This window comes from Symphalangus syndactylus, chromosome 14, assembly GCF_028878055.3.
Source record: "Symphalangus syndactylus isolate Jambi chromosome 14, NHGRI_mSymSyn1-v2.1_pri, whole genome shotgun sequence".
Taxonomy (NCBI): domain Eukaryota; kingdom Metazoa; phylum Chordata; class Mammalia; order Primates; family Hylobatidae; genus Symphalangus; species Symphalangus syndactylus.
This window is the reverse complement of record NC_072436.2, coordinates 64,195,671-64,216,124: the sequence shown is the minus strand read 5'-3', so window position 1 is coordinate 64,216,124 and position 20,454 is coordinate 64,195,671. Positions and strand designations below refer to the sequence as shown.

General features: G+C 51.4%; 2 protein-coding genes and 2 long non-coding RNA genes across 7 annotated transcripts in view; 3 read left to right on the top strand and 1 right to left on the bottom strand.

The window, feature by feature from the left end:
* MAPK7 (mitogen-activated protein kinase 7) overlaps positions 1 to 4,540 on the top strand; it is a 33,659-nt gene extending 29,119 nt beyond the window's left edge. The window contains exon 9 of the transcript XR_010115638.1: positions 4,460 to 4,540. The gene's annotated coding sequence lies outside the window, so the exon portion shown is untranslated. The remainder of the gene's footprint in view (positions 1 to 4,459) is intronic.
* Positions 894 to 10,530, top strand: RNF112 (ring finger protein 112). Of its 2 annotated transcripts, none has more exons than XM_063617750.1 (14): positions 894 to 4,408; positions 4,841 to 4,881; positions 5,709 to 5,994; positions 6,155 to 6,361; positions 6,497 to 6,628; positions 6,794 to 6,898; positions 7,315 to 7,365; positions 7,675 to 7,731; positions 7,812 to 7,886; positions 8,024 to 8,141; positions 8,295 to 8,464; positions 8,543 to 8,596; positions 8,776 to 8,850; positions 8,964 to 10,530. In XM_063617750.1, the coding sequence occupies exons 2-14, from the start codon at positions 4,859 to 4,861 to the stop codon at positions 9,432 to 9,434; spliced, it is 1,824 nt and encodes a 607-aa protein (XP_063473820.1). In that variant the 5' UTR covers positions 894 to 4,408; positions 4,841 to 4,858; the 3' UTR covers positions 9,435 to 10,530. The 2 variants fall into 2 exon arrangements, with proteins under 2 accessions (XP_063473820.1, XP_055099201.1); XM_055243226.1 differs by lacking the exon at positions 894 to 4,408 and adding an exon at positions 4,550 to 4,675.
* Positions 10,531 to 14,895: 4,365 nt separating this feature from the next.
* LOC134732458 (uncharacterized) overlaps positions 14,896 to 20,454 on the bottom strand; it is a 46,356-nt gene continuing 40,797 nt past the window's right edge. For all 3 annotated transcript variants that reach the window (XR_010115646.1, XR_010115645.1, XR_010115647.1), the window contains one exon: positions 14,896 to 16,878. This is a non-coding gene — a long non-coding RNA (uncharacterized lncRNA). The remainder of the gene's footprint in view (positions 16,879 to 20,454) is intronic.
* The window catches only part of LOC134732456 (uncharacterized), a 53,434-nt gene continuing 49,855 nt past the window's right edge, over positions 16,876 to 20,454 (top strand). The window contains exon 1 of the long non-coding RNA XR_010115641.1: positions 16,876 to 17,391. This is a non-coding gene — a long non-coding RNA (uncharacterized lncRNA). The remainder of the gene's footprint in view (positions 17,392 to 20,454) is intronic.

The window sequence follows — 20,454 nt, the reverse complement described above, 5'->3', positions numbered from 1 at the left end:
CTCTAATCACAGCAAACACATTAAAACACGTGGTATCCACAGCCCAGGTTGAGTTGAACTTTTTTGCCATTAATATTTTTCAAAGGATAGGATCATCTTTTGATAAGACACATTATTTATTTTGATGTCTGAACACTTTTTTTTTTTTTTTTGAGACAGGGTCTCACTCTGTCACCCAGACTGGGTACAGTGGTGCAATCTCGGCCCACTGCAACCTCCACTTCATAGGCTCAAGTGATCCTCCCATTTCAGCCTCCTGAGTAGCTGTGCACCACCATGCCTAATTTGTGTGTGTGTGTGTGTGTGTGTGTGTGTGTGTGTGTAGAGACAGGGTTTCACCATGTTGTCCAGACTGTTCTCGAACTCCTGAGCTGAAGCAATCCACCCACCTCGGCCTCTCAAAGTGCTGAGATTACAGGTGTGAGCCACCATGCCTGGTCGATGTCTCAACACTTTACTGCCATTACTTTCTCTGTTTTGGTCACCCTGACTTCTCAGAACCTAGCACTGTGCTCAGCACTTAGTAGGTGCTCAATAAACATTTGTTGAATCAGTGCACTCATGACTTGAATCTGACTTTACAGATGATAACTTGAGCTGGGTTTACCAGCTAACATCATGTAAGGGGTACTGGGACATTAAGCTAAGTGGGTGTTACTTTTGATTTTGAAATTTTCTCTTTGTGGTTTGGAGACCCTCATTTTTCCATTAGGTTTCAAACATTCTCGTAGACCGTAGACTCAGAGACTCGTGGAGCATAATGGATAAAGCGGGGCTGCCCATAGACATGGACCTAGGACCACCACAGCTGGCCTCCCTGGGCCAGGGGTTCCCCTTGGAGCCCTAGATAGCATCAGAGGCCTCTGGCTGCAAAGGAGCAGGGCCCATCCTTTATCCCATCCTTTATCCAGGAGCAGGCCTGGTGTTCCTTCCATCTGCTATCCACCTGGTCGGCCTGTACCATGCCTTGGGGAGTGCCCTCTTTTAGGTGCCTGGGTATGATCCCAGTGGATCTGTATTTCCACTTGTAGCCTTGACTTCCCCAACAGAACCTTCAGCCTCCCCGCTTGCCCCTCTAGTCTGTTGTCCATACAGCAGCCAGAGTGGGAGGGGCCGGCTTCGCAGGTATGCATCCAGTGCAGCCACTCAAGGCGAGAGCTCAGAAGGACCATGTGCTTGGGCTTCAGTGCTCTGGTCACCATCTTGAAACAATCATTTTAGCATTGAATTTGTGCTTTGTGAGTGAAGTCTGATGGGAAAATGGCACCTTCACTGGGAATTTGGAAGCTGGTTTGTGTGTGTCCCATGTCCCACTGCCTCCCCAGCACAGGCTCCTGGCTGCCCACTCCCAGACTCCCAGTATCCCCACCTCTGCCCCACCATGGCTACCCCACTTCATCTGGAGGCCTGAATGCAGGCTCAAGGAGGACTGGGGACTGCTGGATTGGCCCCTGGCATCTTAGGGTGTGACAGAGTAGTGGTTCTTCCCTCCCTGGGCTAAAACTTAGCATAGGCTTCTCCCCGACCCCCAATCCAGGTATTGAGCATGTCCTAAAATGACTGTGGCAATCTGGAGGGGCTGCCTATTGGCCATGGGTGGAGGCAATGTGCCGTGAGAAGAGGCAGTGGACTTTCTTGCCTCTGGTGGGGGCTTTGCAGTTACATTTTTCACCAAATCCACAAATTGTTTAGCTAGCCTGGCCAGGCACCGTGGCTTATGCCTGTAATCCCAGGACTTTGGGAGGCAGAGATAAGCAGATCACTTTGAGCTCAGGAGTTTAAGAACAGCCTGGGCAACATGACGAAACCCCGTCTCTACAAAAAAATACAAAAAGTATCTGGGCATGGTGGTGTGCACCTGGGGTCCCAGCTACCGGAGAGGCTGAGTCTGGAGAATTGCTTGAACCCAGGGGGTGGAGGTTGCAGTGAGCTGAGATCACACTACTGTACTCCAGCCTGGGTGACAGAGTAAAACCCTGTCTCAAAAATAAATAAATAAATAAATAAAATTGGCCAGGCGTGGTGGCTGACACCTGTAATCCCAGCACTTTGGGAGGCCAAGGCAGGCAGATCACCTGAGGTCGGGAGTTCCAGACCAGCCTGACTAACGTGGAGAAACCTAGTCTCTACCAAAAATTCAAAAATTAGCCGGATGTCATGGCGCATGCTTATAATCCCAGCTACTCAGGAGGCTGAGGCAGGAGAATCGCTTGAACTCGGGAGGCGGAGGTTGCAGTGAGCTGAGATCATGCCATTGCACTCCAGCCTGGGCAAGAACGAAACTCCATCTCAAAAAAAAAAATTAATAAATAAAATTATATAGCCAGCCCTAAGAGTGAGGCTTCTACCATACATGTTTGCCCTGTGGGATCCCTCCTGAGATACTGACTGGTGAAGTCCCCATCCCCTCCTTTGGCCCCTGAGGGCCTGCATGACCCAGGCCTGCTCTGCCCTTCACCTTGGTGCACCCATCTTGGCATCAAATATTCCTGCCAGGCCAGCCAGACCTCCTTCGTTCCCCAGAATGGGTTCTGTATCCCCTCTCCTCTGGGCCCTGTACCTGTGGTTTGCCCCGCCTGGACAGCCTTTTTCTACCTCCTTGCTTATCAGGACAGGCTGACACCCCTCCTCACCCTCCCCGCATCCAGGTTCTCACCCAGATCATAGCAATGCCTTTTCATTGTCTGGTTGGGATATTGGGGAAGATGGAGCTTTGTCTCTCTTGTTTCCAGCTGTACCGCAGTGTGAGACACAGCGCTTGGTGCTCAGTAAGTATCGTTAAGTGAAGACTGATTGTCCCATCTGCTTCCTCACATCTTTGCCTGGTGATGAGCAAATGGAAGCTCAGAGAGGGCAGTGACTCACCAGCATTTCATGCTGGGATGGAGGCAGGTTCAGAGCTTGAATCTGAGTCCAGCGCCCACGCTTTCTCTCCTGCAAGGATGAAAGGCTACAGGGCTTGAGAAAACCCTCCCTTCTGCCCTGAAGGCAGAGCTGTGGCACAGCTCAGGCTTGCTTCCTCATCCCCTGAGTGTGAGGCTTTGCTGCCAACACACAGGGGCTTGTCCCACCTGGGGCAGGAGGAGGCAGAGTCTATGGCATTGCTTCTCTGAATCTGATTGATTCAGCCCCACAATCTCAGGCCCTCCAGACACCAAAATGAACAAGATCCAGCCCCAGCTTCAGGGGTGTCTCCACCTGCTGAAGGTGGTCTCTGCTGAACTTTTCTAGGTTCTGAATCCCACCTCACCCCAACCCTTCTACATCCTGGCTTGTAGGATGTGCGAATGACTCCCATGCCTGGACTAGTGGCTTTACTAGGTAATGGTGGCTTCTCAGAGCACAGAGAGGTGCAGTGGAGTCCCAGAGCCCCTGAGCCGAGGATCAAGCCCAGATCTTCCTGGCTCTGAAGCCTGGGCTGCACCAAGCCTATCACATATCAGATGTCCCAGCCCTGAACAGCCCGAGAACAAGACCGCACCCAGTTGGGAGGGGTGAGGCAAGGAGGCTCTAGGGAGGCCACAGCACCTGCACTGGGTCTAAGAGGGTGTCCCAGGAGGGATGAGAAGGAGCAGAGCAGCCAAGCCAGGGTGCAGAGGCAGGGAAGAGTGGGGCAAGAGAAGGGTGGAAGGAAGGTTCAGCCCAGACCGCAGGCCAGAGAGTTTGGATTTTGATCTGATGGTAGTAGGGAGCCACAGAAGGTGTTTGAGCAATGTGAGGTCATCTGTGCTTGGGGAGCCTATGCTGGCTGTGCACTGGGGAGTGGAAGGGAGGCAAGGAGCCCAGTCAAGAGGCCATTAGAGGGTCCAGAAGTGGCTCATAGTTTTGATGCATTTCACCCTGCTCAAGTTTGAGGCAGGGTGAAAGCCATTGGGAGGGAGATACACCAGAGGACATGCAGGGCCCATGAGTGCTGAAGAAGGCTGCAGCTGGGTTGGGCATCAATGACATAAACCTGAGGGAGGGCAGGGGGATGTGCAGGGCCACGTGAAGTAGGGTGGCATTCAGGGGCTGTGTACATAGTAGGTACTCAGTAACTGTTCATTGAATGAATGGATGAATAAATCCTTGTCTCTGGGTCCGCTCTGGTCTTACCCTCTCCTGTTTCCCACACCTCCTCTCTTTGCCCACCCTGTCCTGTGGCCCTGGAGAGACCTCAGCTGGCCCAGTAGAGGCAGTGCTGGCCCATGGTTCCGCCGGAGGGCGCCTCCATGTTTGCGGGTGCACCGCACGCCTTCTCCCTCTCTGTCCCCCTCCCCCTCCCTGTCCTTATCTTTCCCTTCTGTCTCCATGGCGACTCACCACCTCGGCTTGCCTGCATCCCAGCCTCTGCCAGGGATTCTGAGCCGGGCTCCATCCCTCCCTCCTCGGAGCCCTGCTACCCGCAGCCCTGTCTCCTCCCCCTGGGGTGAGTCCAGCAGCAGCCTCCTCTTTCCCGACTGTCACATTTCTTTTCCAGCTCTGACCAGGAGTCAGCTCCTCGGGGATACCATCCCCCGGCCTCACCTTCCACCTGCCGCAGTCCGCTAGCCTTTCCGGGAGAAAAGGCATCCTTACCTCTGGTTGAAGGTCTCGGGGACTCCCCCTCTGCATCCGGACCCTCTCCCCATCCCAGCCTCCCATGCCGAGGCCTGCCTTGTCAGTCACTTCCTTTTGTCATCGGCTTGGCAAACGGGCAAGTCGTCAGTCCTAAGATCGGGAACGAGAGTGGGATGGGAAGGGCCCTCCTTGGGCTGGGGGATGGGCCGGGGGTGGGGAGGATGAGGGGTCCCTGGAAACCCGGGATGAAGATAGAAGTCTGGATTCTGTTCTAAATCTTTTTTTTTTTTTTTTCTCCAAGGAGAGAAAACAGAGCTTCATGGGAAACAGCGGCAACAGTTGGTAAGTAGCAGGGCCTTCCAGGCTGGGATGGGTGCAGTGAGGCCAGGCAGGTCAGTTGAAATGGCCGGTCCCGGAATACAGAGCCTGGCAGCCCAGCCGGGAGGGCTGTCCGCCTGAGGCTGGATCTGCCAGGCTGTGGAGGGAGGGACAGGAAGAAGCAGGTGGGTGCTGCAGGGACGCAGATGCCAGCTCAGAGCAGAGAGCGGAAGGAATCTTCTAAGATCCAGAGCCATCTGCCCAACTGCAGCACAGGCTGATGCCTTCTCCTCACTGTCCCTGCAGCATGGGGCTGTGGAGGGTATCATCCCTGGGGGCCTGGCTGAAGTCAGCACCTCATGGAGGGAGCCCCGCTGCAGAAGGCCGGGAGAGGCTCTTCCCAAGCATTTGCACCAGGCACTCTGCAGACAGCTGCACACGCCTCCTCTCGGATGGCCACCCCGATGGCCCCATAAGGAGTATTGTTATCTTCTCCACTGGGACAGTTAGGAAATTGAGGCCCAGAGAGGGGAAGGAACTTGCTTGCATTTGCATGGCTGGGATGTGGTGGAGTCCATTCCACTCAGATTTTCTCCCTCTCAGACTCTCTCACCATTGCTCTGCTGCCCCTACTCTTAGGCCCCCAGGTCCTAGGACACATGTCAGTGAGGAACGGGCAGAGCTTGGCCTCTCTGGGAGCAGCTCCGCCTTTCCATGCAGGCACTGATGGAAATTGGGTTGGCACAAAGGGACCTCCACTCCCAAGCCATCAGTCTTCCACCACAAGCCTGGCCAGTACCCCCTGCCCCCAATAGACATCCTGCTTTTCAATGGCCTGTTTTGCCCCACAGGTCCCACACGCCTTTCCCCAAGTTGGAGCTGGGCCTGGGGCCCCGGCCCATGGTGCCCCGGGAGCTCCCCACCTGCTCCATCTGCCTGGAGAGGTTGCGCGACCCCATCTCGCTGGACTGTGGCCACGACTTCTGCATACGGTGCTTTAGCACACACCGTGTCCCGGGCTGTGAGCCGCCCTGCTGTCCTGAGTGCCGGAAGATATGCAAGCAGAAGAGAGGCCTCCGGAGCCTGGGCGAGAAGATGAAGCTCCTGCCGCAGCGGCCGCTGCCCCCTGCACTGCAGGTCTGGGGACTGAGCCTAATCATTCAGACCCAAGAGGAGGGGGTGGCTTTGGCCCTATTCTAGAACATCAGGACAGGACCCCAGAGCTCCAGGCTGAACACATTCCAGAGTCAGGAGCTGGTCCTGGATGCTCAGGGGCCCCTCTCTTCTCCTGGCCCAGGAGACCTGTCCTGTGAGGGCGGAGCCGCTGCTGCTGGTTCGCGTCAATGCCTCTGGGGGCCTCATCCTTAGGATGGGGGCCATCAACCGTTGCCTGAAGCACCCTCTGGCCAGGGACACTCCGGTCTGCCTCCTCGCTGTCCTGGGGGAGCAGCACTCAGGGAAGTCCTTCCTCCTCAACTATTTGCTTCAGGGCTTGCCGGGCCTGGTGAGGGCGAGGCGGGGCAGGAGGGGGGCGGGGAGCAAGGATGGGGGTTCCTGCCTGGGGGAAGCTGGGTCTGGTATTCCGGTCTGTGGGGACAAGGAACCGACCAACTGATGCTCTCCCTTCTCTCCCCTGCAGGAGTCTGGTGAGGGCGGCCGGCCGAGAGGAGGAGAGGCATCCCTGCAGGGCTGCAAGTGGGGCGCCAATGGCCTTGCCAGGGGCATATGGATGTGGAGCCACCCCTTCTTGCTGGGGAAAGAAGGGAAGAAGGTGAGGGGGGAAGTGGGAGAAGGAGGTCAGGGATGGGAAGGGGAATAAAGAAGGGCATCTCCGGGGTGAGGATAGAAGATGGGGATGGGACGGGGCAGGGTTGGGAAGAATGTGGGAGAACAAGGCAGGCCTGGCCCCTTGGGTCTTCCCTTACCCCCTGCATAGGTGGCGGTGTTCCTGGTGGACACAGGGGATGCCATGAGCCCTGAGCTGAGCAGGGAAACAAGGATCAAGCTCTGTGCTCTCACCACGATGCTGAGCTCCTACCAGGTGATGGTGGGCGCTGATGTTGGCATCCCCACCCCACACACCCTTCTCCAGCTCAGCTTCCTCAAGGCCAGAGCATCTCACAGGCTTTGGTGTCTGGGGTCCTCATAGGTTCTGGGGCTGCCCCAGAAGGGGGAAGGTGCACCTAGTCGGTGAAGGTGGGAACGTGGGTTATTCCTAAAAGTGGGCTGATGGTCCCAGGGGCAGCTGAAGACCTGATGGATCACAACACCCTCCAGGCCTGGCTCTGGCCTTGAGGCCAACCCAGCCCTGCAGCCTTCGAGGCCCCCATACTGGCCTCTCCCATGCTTTGAGGCCCACAGGCTGCCTACGAGCTCCCCACTCACCAGGGCCTTCCCCAGTGAAGTCACCTGGCCTCTGTAATCCCTCGTACATGTTGTTGTTCTCTCTTATTCCAGATCCTCAGCACCTCCCAGGAGCTGAAGGATACAGACCTGGACTATCTGGAGGTACAGAGACCTCTGATGTTGGGGCATCCCCCACCCCTGCCCTGCCCTCTAGGCCAGGGGCTGGACCCAAAGGAACTAGGTGCCCTCCTGGTCTGGCCTAGGGTTTTATGACACTTGAACAGGGTTGAAGGGGGAGGGTGGAGAGTAAAGCATGAGATATGTGGTCTGGGGAGAGGCAGGAAAACCCCAGGCTGCGAAAGGGGAAGCCTGGCTCCTACAGCAGGCATAGGGAGGTGGGGAGACAGGCTTGGGGTGCACCATAGTCCTCAAAGTGGCCCAGCCCTGATGCTGTCTGTGTCCCACCCCCAGATGTTTGTCCACGTGGCCGAGGTGATGGGCAAGCATTATGGGATGGTGCCAATCCAGGTGAGACACCTATCTCTGGATTCATTGGCCCCAGGCCCCGCCACCCCCAGTTGCTGGTGTCAGAACCCCTTCTCTTCCAGCATCTGGACCTCTTAGTTCGTGACTCATCCCTCCCCAACAAGGCAGGGCAGGGGCATGTAGGCAACATCTTCCAGGTGAGTGGTGCAAGGGGATGGGGTGGAGGGGCCATAGACAGGGCAGAGGTGGGGAAGGCTGGGAGGCGTCCCAGTAGGGACCTAAGCATGGGAGGCTGGACCTCCTAGCTCAGAGCACTCCTCTTGCTACCTCACAGAGATTGTCTGGCAGATACCCCAAGGTGCAGGAGCTGCTGCAAGGGAAGCGAGCCCGTTGCTGCCTCTTGCCTGCCCCAGGGAGGCGGCGGATGAACCAAGGCCACGCAAGCCCTGGTGGTGAGTGTCCCTGAGAGCTGAACCTCTCTTGCGCTGCTCCCAGCTCCCCTCCGGCAACTGAGCCCCTTGAAGCACCCACCTCTCCTGGCCTCTGACACCCCTTCTCCTCCCAAAGCCCGCGCGCGGTCTCTCAGCATGAACATCTCTCCTCAGACACAGACGATGACTTCCGCCACCTTCTGGGGGCCTACGTCTCAGATGTGCTGAGTGCGGCCCCCCAGCACGCTAAGAGCCGCTGCCAGGGGTACTGGAACGAGGGGCGCGCCGTGGCCAGGGGGGACAGACGCCTGCTCACAGGGCAGCAGCTAGCTCAGGAAATCAAGGTGTGAAAACTCCCTGGAGACCCAGGCGACTCGGCTGGGCCCCTGCTCTCCCTGACCCCAGCGATGGTATCTCCTCAGAACCTCTCAGGATGGATGGGGAGGACAGGGCCCGGTTTCACCTCTCCGGATGAGGTATGAGCCCCTGGGGGATCCAGCATTCTGGCAGGGAGGCAGGGGAGGCAGGGAGGTGGGGGCTGTGCCGAGGCCTCTGGGGTGGGGGTCTGTGTGCCCTGGGAGTGGAGATGAGGAAACAGGCGGCGCCCCTGGCTGAGGAGGAAGGAAGGAGGCAGCCTGGGTTTTCCCGTGGACAGATGGCTGCTCAGCTGCATGACCTGAGGAAGATGGAAGCTGCCAAGAGGGAGTTCGAGGAGTATGTGAGGCAGCAGGTGAGCCCCGGGGCCTGCACGGGAGGCAGGTGTGGGCCGGGCAGGGTCCAGGTCAGGGAGAGGATACCTGGGACTCCTGGTCAGGGCACCTTCTTTTCCCCTCCCTGTCACAGGACATAGCCACCAAGCGCATATTCTCTGCGCTGCGGGTCCTGCCAGACACCATGCGGAACCTCCTCTCCACCCAGAAAGATGTCATTCTGGCCCGCCATGGTGTGGCCTTACTCTGCAAGGGGAGAGATCAGACCTTGGAGGCACTAGAAGCCGAGCTGCAGGCCACGGCCAAGGCCTTCATGGACTCCTACACGATGCGCTTCTGTGGCCACCTGGCTGCTGTGGGGGGTGCTGTGGGGGCCGGGCTCATGGGCCTGGCAGGGGGCGTGGTGGGTGCTGGCATGGCAGCAGCTGCACTGGCTGCAGAGGCTGGGATGGTGGCTGCTGGAGCTGCCGTGGGGGCCACAGGGGCCGCCGTGGTTGGGGGTGGCGTGGGTGCTGGGTTGGCTGCCACAGTGGGCTGCATGGAGAAGGAGGAGGATGAGAGGCTGCTGGAAGGGGACCGAGAACCCCTTCTCCAGGAAGAGTAACAGCCCCAGGAGGTATTGAAGGACAAGATAGATGTGAGGTGGGGATGAAGAAGAGGGGCAGGTCGGGGGAGGGTGATGCCAGGGATTCCAAGGCACCGCCATGTACCGCACTGCCGTGGTTGAATGCTCGATGTCTGGGTGGCAGCTGAGCTGGGACTCAAGGTGGCTCTTGGAACCTGGGAGGCAGCATCTGGGGGCAGTGGATAGAACACCCGGCCTATTTGTGGTTGCAGATGGTTGCCCATCTGCCCTTGTTACAGATAGGCCACATCCCAGGGTTTCTGGCTGCAAGTGAGGCTCTACCCTCCCCACCTGGCTCATTTCCCCGATGACCCTGGATTGTAGGAAAGTTAAGCAGGCACCATCCTGGAAGTCTACCCCTGGGTGGTCAAGAGACCTGTTCTTTCACAGATGTGAGAAGCCCCAGGATGATTGACCATGGTGTTCAGGAGTGGGGAGCACGGATGAGGTGCTGGGGATGACAGGAAGGAAGGAACACTGGGCAGAACCAGAGATGGGACATGGTAGGCTGTGGCCCAGACCCCAGAGTAGAGAAACTTGCTCCCACGACCCTTCCCAAATCTGCTCCAGCAGGACTAAGGTGGCTTCCCCACTCCTGGCCCACAGCCCCAGGGAGCCTGTCTGTGCATCCTGAACCACTCTGTGCTGGGCCTCCGCAAGGACCTCTCTTGGGTCTGCGTCCTTTTTCAAGCCTGTTTAGATGGGAGAGTGCCCATGCCCTCTGTGAAATGCCCAAATGCCAAAGAATAACACCTTTTCTTGCATTCTGAGCTAAGCCAGACAGCCTTTATACTAGATTCTATCAAAATCTTGCAAAGGAAAACAAAGTGAAGAACTATCCTTAAACACATCCTTTCTCCCCTGGGCTTATAAGAAAATGCAGCTTGATGCAGCTCCTCAAACACCAGGCCCCCTGGGAACTGAGGGTGCTGGAGTTCTCCCTCTGGGGGACAGAAAATCTGACTACTAGGAAGACTTCTAGGCTATGAAACTGAATTCTAGGCTATGAAACTTACAGGGTATGGGTGGGCACATTATCCTTTATTTTATGAAAAATAAAATGTGTGTATGTGAATGTCAGCTTCCCAGTATATTATTGAAACAGAATTTAACCCTCATATGACTTCATGGTGGGAGCAGGTGAATCAATGAGATCCATTGCTGAAATGCACAGATGGGAAGAGGGAGATTGGAATTCAAGAGATCCAAGGAAGTGAACATCAGAGGTACCCGTTCAGTGGCTGCAAGAGGGCTCAGGCCAAGGCCAAGTGGATATGGGCACCTTTGCAGGCTCTTCCACTAGGACCTGGGGTTCTGCTCCTCTTGTCTCCTGTCTGAGAAACTGCTTCCTATGATCCTGTCAACAGTCAGTCAACAAGCACCTGTCCCAGCAAGAGGACAGAATGGAGACATAAACAGAGAGAACTTGGTCAAGCCTTGAAGGAAGGAGGAGCCCAGGACAACTTCTGCAGGGCTCAGCCAGCCAGGAGTTCACCTGACTGATTCTCCTCCCAGCCCTGCTCCCCAGCTCCCCATCTCAGAATCACAACAGCAGTCACTGCGTCCAATCCTGGCATTTTATAGGTGCACACCCAGAGAGAAAAAGTCTCAGATAAGCCTGTGCAGCTGCTGATGACAGAAGCAGGGGAACCCTGAAGTCCTGGTTCCCAAGCTGGTGCACTTCCCGAAGTCATTTTGTTAAGGTCGACTGTGCTGAAATTGAGAGGCTCCTTTTCAGATGCTTCTTCTGGCTGATCAGGTCCAGCTCCAGGGAAGTTTGTGGTGGGCAGAGGCAGCAACATGGTCTAGAACAGATGGCTCAGCAGTGAAGCTATAGTTAACAGGCTGGGGACAAAATACAGAATGTAGAGAAATCCCAAAGCCAGGGCGGGGTTGAGTGGGGTAAAGACAAATGAGAGTGACTCTCTTTTAGGGTCTGAGCCAAGGGTGGGAACAGGGTCTTAACTTTGTGTAGTGTTTGTGGAGAAAGGCTTCCTGGAAGCATCTCTCTGAGCCCTTCCACTGTCATCTGGTGGACACATGAGCTATGAAACCTTCCAGACTTTGGAGGCTCAGGATGAGGGGGCCCAGAGACTCAGAGAGGGAGGGTGTTACATGGCTAGAATCCCACCCGGCAGCACTGGAAGGAAAAACAGTTCAGTGTCTACCTCTCCCCACTCTTTGCACAGATGGGAAGAGGTTGGCCCAGTGAGGGATGTCTCTGCAGAGACAAAATGAGTAATATTAAGTGGTGTTTGTCTTGTGCCTTATAGCTTTCAAAACATTTCCTCAAACATTATCTCCCTTAAGCCTTGAAATCATCTCGAGCAGTATGTAGAACACACATTTTTACAGAGGAGGACACTGAAGCTGAGAGACATAATGTGTCTCAGTGGAAACAGCTAGTCAGAGGTAGGCCAGGACTTGACCCCAAGAGCTCTGGTGCCAAATCCCTGGCTCAGTGGAGCCTTCAAGCCTCTCCAGACTCCAAGACGACCAGGCTTCTGGGTTCCAAACCTGATTAGTTGGCTTCCTGGGCTTCCAACATTGATTCTGTAATTCACAAGAGCCCAGGTGACTCATTGACCGAGGTCTCAGCAGCGTGCTGACGTCTGGCTGGTTTCCCTTCTATGACCCACTGAAGGTTCCAAGATTGGTAGGTTCCAAGATTGGGTTAGAGGTTTGGTGACTTGCCGTGTGGTTCCTGTTTCTGAGGCCTCCCTCATGTTGCAGATGGCAGTACTGCAAGACCAAAGGAACCTGCGACCTGAAGGCCCTTGACTGCTTGGAGCAGGAATAAGCCCTCGACTCCACTGGCTCTCATGAAACCACGCCGCGAGCAAGGAATAAACTTTTACTGCATGAAGAGGATGCGACATCTAGGTTGACTTAGTACACCATTGCCCACCCTACTCTAACACACACAGAAATGGGTTCTTTGAAATGGAGTGATGCTGTAACAGACCGGTAAAGTATCACCAGTTGGGGGCTGGGCAGTAAGGAAAAGCATTTTATGTCATAGCAGAACATTTGCTAAAATTGTTGCCTACGGCAACTTGGAAGACAGACCTTGTGCTGTCGAGGAAAAAAATTATTTTAAATAATATCTCCTGCCAACCCAGAATATTCCCTCCACAAATGTGGAAAATAAAGAAAATACTAGTTCTGTGATTGAATAAGCATTAAACACATGGATGCATTATCAGCTAACGCGATCATAAAGACAGTCAGAAATCCCCGTTTATGTAATCAAGCAGCTACAACCCGCTACACACATGCTGTCATGTGTGAGGACTTGAACTCAGGTGAGAGAGAGCTCCACAGCGTCGTTTGCTATACATGCACTCACAGCTTGCCTAATTCACCTGGTGATTGGGGTGGTCATCTGTGCTAATTAGTGCGTTTTTCTGTAGGGAAAATAAAGCAACTTGAATCTCTAGGAAATGCAGGTTGTTGGCTGGGCACAGTGGCTCGCGTCTGTAATCCCAGCACTTTGGGAGGCTGAAGTGGGCAGATCACGAGGTCAGGAATTCAAGACCAGCCTGGCCAACATAGTGAAACCCTGTCCCTACTAAAAATACAAAAAATTAGCCAGGTGTGATGGTGGGCACCTGTAATCCCAGCTACTTGGGTAGCTGAGGCAGGAGAATCGCTTGAACCCGGGAGGCGGAGGTTGCAGTGAGCCGAGATCACACCACTGCACTCCAGCCCAGGTGACAGTGCGAGACTCTGTCTCAAAAAAAAAAAAAGCAGGTTGTCAAGGCACCTAGGTGCGCCTTGACACACCCTTGGTGACAGCAACATGGGGCACTGTCGTCCTTGATGTTACACTTACGAGAGGGGGCTCCCCAGGCTTTTCAGAAAAACAGTTTTGGGTTTTAATTCTGGTGAAAGATTTATTTAAACTTTAAAAAGACTTGCATAAGTATCTGAAGGATCAGAGGAAGGATTTACAAATACAGGCTTTCTCAAGGAAATGTTCTAAGAAAGGGGAGGGGGAGAAGGAGTCTCTTTTCCTTTGGAAACAAGACAAATGCCATCTTATTTTTATTTACCTTTACAGTTTCCCCTTCTTTGTTATCATTATTATTATATTTCTGAGACGGAGTCTCGCTCTGTCACCCAGGCTGGAGTGCAGTGGCGCGATCTCAGTTCACTGCAAGCTCCGTCTCCCGGGTTCACACCATTCTCCTGCCTCAGCCTCCCGAGTAGCTGGGACTACAGGCGCCCACCACCATGCCTGGCTACATTTTTTGTATTTTTAGTAGAGACGGGCTTTCACCGTGTTATCCAGGATGGTCTCGATCTCCTGACCTCGTGATCCGCCCGTGGCAGCCTCCCAAAGTGCTGGGTATTATTATTTTATAATAACACTATTATTTATTTATTTATTTTGAGATGGAGTCTCGCTGTCTCCCAGGCTGGAGTGTAGTGGCACGATCTGGGCTTACTGCAAGCTCTGCCTTCCAGGTTCACACCATTCTCCTGCCTCAGCCTCCCGAGTAGCTGGGACTACAGGTGCCCGCCAGCACTCCCGGCCAATTTTTTTTATTTTTAGTAGAGACGGTGTTTCACCGTTTTAGCCAAGATGGTCTCGATCTCCTGACCTCGTGATCCACCCTCCTTGGCCTCCCAAAGTGCTGGGATTACAGGTGTGAGCCACCGCGCCCGGCCAGTATCGCTATAATTTACTAATGATCTCCATTGCTTTTTTTTTTTTTTTTAACCTTTCTCTGGGCAGTTTGCAGCCATTAAAATATTCAGCAAGCCCACAGTAAAACAGCAAAGCTGATCAGGCTGTTAGAACAAAACATCATAGACTGACTGGCTTATAAACAACAAAAATTTATTTCTTATAGTTCTGGAGGCTGGAACTCCAAGAACAAGGCTCCCGCAGATCTAATGTCTGGTGAGGGCCTGTTTCCTCATAGACTTCCATCTTCTCACTTTCACCTCACATGCTGGAAGGAGTGAAGGGTGTCTCTCGGCTCTTTTCTACAAGGGCACTAATCCCATTCATGAGTTCTCTATCTTTATGACCTAATCACCTCCCAAAGACCCCACCTCCTGATACCATCACCTTGGGGTTAGTTAGGATTTCAACATATGAATTTTGGGTGTACATAAACATTCGGCCTGTTGTAAAAGCAATGATCAGGATCTCAATGGGATGAATTTAACAGTCAGTAGAATATGCACCTCGGGGAAAAACCTCTAAACACATCATACTAATGGGGAATGGTTAAAGCAAACTTGATTAGCAATGTGCAAAAATTCTCCTTTGGCACACATTAATGTTACAAACTGCTGTGCTGTCTTTATCACTTGCCCTTTCATGCAGTTAACTATTTGAGTATCATTTTGTAGTTGCTTACAAAGTCTTACCCAATCTAAGACTAAGGAGTAGCTCACCTGCAGCACCTATCTAAAATTTTAAGACTTTTTCTTTTTCTTTTTTCTTTTTTCTTTTTTTTTTTTTTTCGAGATGGAATTTTGCTCTTGTTGCCTAGGCTGGAGTGCAATGGCATAATCTCGGCTCACCGCAACCTTTGCCTCCCGGGTTCAAGCAATTCTCCTGCGTCAGCCTCCTGAGTAGCTGGAACTACAGGCATGCACCACCACACCCAGCTAATTTTGCACTTTTAGTAGAGACGGGGTTTCACCACGTTGGTCAGGCTGGTCTCGATCTCCCGACCTCAGGTGATCTGCCCACCTTGGCCTCCCAAAGTGCTGGGATTACAGGTGTGAGCCACCATGCCCGGCCATGTCCGTGGCTCTTATTAAGTCTTGAGAACAAACCCACTCATCGGCCATTTTCCACATCAGTCCAATCAATAGTTTTATTATGATAGCAGTATGTCATGCTGAACGAGTGATGAAATCTCAGAGCTTTTTTCTAGCTAATTGCTAAACTGCTTTATTGCCAAGTCCCTCTGAGATCCTTGTGGTGAATTTTTGTTTGGGCATTACGTTACTTCTCAACAGTCCAATTCTGAATTTTTGGCCGTTTCCATTGCAATCGTATTATGTGTTTTTGTAATTGTCTCAAAGCATTAAGTTTATTATTGAAAATATCAGTATCAACAAGCATTAGCTACGCTTGTCTATTTCTATTCCTCCAAGGACTGTATTTAATGTTTCCTTTTGTCCTTGTATGGCCTCAAGCCCCTTAATAATCAGATTTCATAATGGGAGAGCCTAGGGGCTGCAATTCTGGTTATGCAAACTACTTAGCCTCAGACATTTCGTGTCAAACTTAGGGCTTGAGTATTGTGATGCATATTAGTTATGTTAGTGTTCCCAAAAATGCACTTTGGGAGGCCGAGGCAAGTGGATCACCTGAGGTCAGGAGTTCGAGACCAGCCTGGCCAACGTGGTGAAACCCTGTCTCTACTAAAAAATACATAAATTAGCCGGGCATTCATGCCTGTAATCCTAGCACTTTGGGAGGCCGAGGCGGGTGGATCATGAGGTCAAGAGATTGAGATCATCCTGGCCAACATGGTCAAACCCTGTCTCTACTAAAAATACAAAAATTAGCCAGGTGCAATGGCAGGCACCTGTAATCCCAGCTACTCGGGAGGCTGAAGCAGGAGAATCGCTTGAACCTGGGAGGCGGTGGTTGCAGTGAGCCGAGATCAGGCCACTGCACTCTAGCCTGGGTGACAGAGCAAGACTCCGTCTCAAAAAAAAAAAAAAAATTTAGCCGGGCATGGTGGTGGGTGCCTGAAATCCCAGCTACTTGGGAGGCTGAGGCAGAAGAATCGCTTGAACCTGTGAGGTGGAGGTTGCAGTGAGCCGAGATCGTGCCATTGCACTGCAGCCTGGGTGACAAGAGCAAAACCCCGTCTCAAAAAAAAAAAAAAGATGGTCCCACCTTCACTCTGATGACAATCAGATTGTTGGTCTTACAAATTTGGGCCATATCTATCCTGAAAACACAATATAGAGCAGATGGGAAGTAAATAATTGTGGGGACCATTACTGGGAGTACAGAAAGAAAAGTAGTGTTACAAATAGCATGTTTGTTTCTAGTAAATTGTGAGTCTTAAAGTAATTGAAATCATCACTGCTGTGAATAGGCCAGCAGGGCTGTTTATGATAATAGTAATAATAAGTTCACAAAAATAGTTCTTTTCAGTTGAGTTCAGTACCAATATCATTTATTCTAGAAGATTTAAGTTTCAAGTCCTCGTGGGAATCCAAGTCCAGTCGAAAGCATGAATCCAGCTGGATTTTTCTTTCACCTTGATAATCGTATCAGAACATGTGAAAGGGTCCCTCGCAGGGTGGTGACAGCCATCTTTCCTCTAGAACACACTTATGTACATGAAATCACCTGATCGTTGATGGGGTGGCAGATTTCCTTTGGCAGATCCTTCTGAATCCTTCTGGTTTTATGTCCCCAGGGAAGAGAGAAGCCCTTTTAAGTACAGAACACAATTATGAGAGGATTCAGTTAAATTGGGCCCAGGACATGGTCTCAGACCCAATTCCTAGGCCTGCCAAACATAATTTCAAAGGGAGCAATACTGTGCTTGCTTGCAGGGTTGCTCTCATTTTTAACAAGGCTAGCACTAAAGCATGAGTACATTTTAGGCCAGCAGATTTCTAAATGAGGTTTTAGAGTCCAATTCATCTGCTCTATTTGTCCAGAGGACTGAGGGTAACAGGGAGTATGACAGCATGATTTGCATCATTCCTGAACCACAATAGACTATGGGCTATGTGGACATCCTAGAAAACATAACGTGACAAAAATCTTTTGCCTCCCACAGGCCTTAGTTCTACAGAATCCAGCTGCTGTGAGGTCCCTGGTGAAGCTGGTGGAAGAGAACCTTCTTTATGTACCTGGGGAGTGGCCTTAAAAGAATCCTGTCAACAACCCGCACATCAACGTTTTGGATGATGCTACCTGCTCAGCAGGCATAGTGAGGTGGAGTGCCTTTAAGATCCCTTTTCACTGGGGGATGGTTTTGTTGATGATACAACATTACTAATCAAGCAAATGGGAACCACGGTACAATATTATTTTGTTAGCTAATCCCCATAGTCCAGTCAGATTTTTTTAGCCCCTTTCTTATTCCATTTGTCAATTTCCTTTTGTGATGCATAGTTTTGAAAGTAAATAAAAGTTACTTGTGTTAAAAGTGGGACTTCTGGCCGGGCGTGGAGGGCCACACCTGTAATTCCAGCAATTTGGGAGGTGAGGGCAGGCAGATCACTTGAGTCCAGGAGTTCGAGACCAGCCTGGGCAACATGGCGAAACCCCATCTCTACCAAAACTACAAAAATTAGCCGGGCTTGGTGGCGCATGCCTGTGGTCCCAGCTACTTGGGAAGCTGAGGCAGGAGAATCTCTTGGATGCGGGAGTTGGAGGTTGCAGTGAGCTGAGATCACACCACTGCACTTCAGCCTGGGCGACACAGCAAGACCCTGTCTGAAAAAAAGAAAGAAAAAAAAATTGGGACTTCTAAGTTTGGGTCTGCCATATTTGAAGAGCAGCCTTCGCAGCTCTTCAGCAAAATTATTTCCTTTAGAAATGGCATTGTTTTGCCCATGTGAATGCTACAGTGTAATGCCTCTTAAACACTCAGGTCTTAATTTTCTTTTCTTTCGCTTTTCTTTTCTTTTTTTTTTTTTTCTTTAAGACGGGGTCTCTTTGCTCTGTTGCCCAGGCAGGAGTGCATTGGCATGAACACGACTTACTGTAGACTTGAAATGGGCTCAAGTGATCCTCCTACCTTGGTCGCCAAAGTGCTAGGGTTACAGGTGTGAGCCAGCATGCCTGGCCTCAGCTCTTAATTTTCTGAGATAGTTTACTTCCTGTCAAAGTCAAGAATCTCCTATTTTTCAGAATCTTCCCTGTTGCATGACTGACACTAAACAGACATTTACTATCAGTACGTCCATTCGTTTGAAGTCCTGAGCCAAGCCCTAGTAAATGTAAGCTATTCATTAACTCGAATTGTGCGGATTTGATTACAAGCAAAATAAGCTCCCACAGTTTCATGAGCAGCTACCACAGCATAGGAAGCCTAAGTTGGCTGTTTGCATCCTGTATGTGACCCATCAGCAAATGTGATCTGTCAAAAGACAAAAAGCACAAGTTTAAAAATCTTAATTGGCTTTTTTTTGTGACTCAAGAATTGGGCAATAACTCATTCTTGTAAAACAGAATGCGTGTTCCGATGAGCTGAACAGAGGAGGTTTGGCTCGATGGGCAGAAAAGGTCTGTGGAAAGCAGAAACAGAGAACAAAAAAACAAAAACCACAAAAAAGTGGTTTCAAAGTGACTTTCCTTGTACAATGGTCCCCAACTTAAAATGACTTAATTTGTAATATTTTTAATTTAGGATGGGTTTATTGGGAGCATCTGCAAAGTTTAAAGCAGAGGGGATGTCCTATCCTGCTGGCTAAAACTGGCCTGTTTGGGGATTTGGCTATTCTCCCTCTGTGTCCTAATTCCCTGGAAGGTCAGATAAACAATTTAGTTTTGGCTTGTTGGTGTGGAACTTCAGCATGAAGAACTCTATTTTGGTTTGGTCTGTTCGGCCTAGTGCAGAAGCTCACTCCAGACTAATTGCATCCTATAAATTTTATTTAACACGTCAAAGCTGAATTTTTAACAGAAAAGTCAGATAAATCACATTGGAGCCCAGTGTCATCTTTTATTACCATTTGTGTTAGGCTGTTCTTACGCTTCTATAAAGAAATACCTGAGAATGGGTAATTTATAAAGAAAAGAGGTTTAATTGGCTCATGGTTCTGCAGGCTTTACAGGAAGCATGGTACTGGCATCTGCCTGGTTTCTGGTGAAGACTCAGGAAGCTTTCAATCATGGTAGAAGGCGAAGGGGAAACAGGCACATCACATGGCAAAAGCAGGAGCAAGTGAGGCAGGTGGTGGCCCTTGCGGGCAGTGGAGGGGGGTGGGGGGAGGTACCACACACTTTTAAGTGACCAGATCTCACAAGAACTCACTATCAGGAAGACAACACCATGCCATGAGGGATCCAGCCCCAAGATCCAAGCATCTTCCACCAGGCCCCACCTCCAACACTGGGGATTACAATTCAACCTGAGATTTGGGCAAGGACAAATATCCAGACTAAATCAACATTGTACAACCATCTATTTGATCAAAGTCTGTTGAGATAGCAGAGTTTAGGAGATTGCATCTCCCAAGCACAATATAGGCATCGGATAATAATGCTGGTTCACAGCTAGTCCCATGGCACACCTACAAGTGCCGGGTCTTATGCACTGGTAAGATAGCTATCAAGGTATGGGAGACATAAAAATAAGTCAAATGACTCTAGGGGCCGAGGGAAAACTTCCTCTTCACCCTCTGAATGTTTGCTGAAAAACCAACTCACAAAAGGCAGGTTAATATGAGGAATAACATAGAAACTTACTAATGTGCACAAAAGGAAAATCGCAGTGATTATCCCAACCCCTCAATGGGATTCAGAAGCTTACTTACCCTCTTGAGGTTACAGAAAGAATCAGGGCTCAGAGCATGACCAAAACCTGATTACGGTGGTAGATCAGATTATGGCAGTTATGGAGGGGAAGAAGAGGAGGCCTGGCTAGCGAAGGGGGTCTTGTTATGTAGGTGAAGCCTCACAGGTAGCGGCCCTCGAGAGAGAATAGATGGTGAATGTTTCTTTTAGACTTTAAAGGTGTCAGACTCTCAGTTAATCTTTCCCAGATCTGGATGAGGGAAGGCCTCAGAGACGGCCCGGCTGCATCAGTGCAGATTTCTCTACAGATGCAAATCTCCCCCACAAAAGGCAGCTTTTTAGTTATTTTTGTATTTCCAGCCCTTCTGAATAGCCATCTTAAACTATATCAAGGAAGTATAGGCTGGGCGCGGTGGCTCACGCCTGTAATCCCAGCACTTTGGGAGGCCGAGGCGAGTGGATCACGAGGTCAGGAGATCGAGGCCATCCTGGGTAACACAGTGAAACCCCGTCTCTACTAAAAATACTAAATAA

Coding starts and splice junctions, on each gene's coding strand:
- RNF112 (XM_055243226.1), top strand. CDS start 4,622: ATGCCGAGGCCTGCCTTGTCAGTCACTTCCTTTTGTCATCGGCTTGGC. Junction 6,899..7,314: donor CGATGCTGAGCTCCTACCAG/GTGATGGTGGGC, acceptor CTCTTATTCCAG/ATCCTCAGCACCTCCCAGGA. Junction 7,366..7,674: donor CAGACCTGGACTATCTGGAG/GTACAGAGACCT, acceptor TCCCACCCCCAG/ATGTTTGTCCACGTGGCCGA.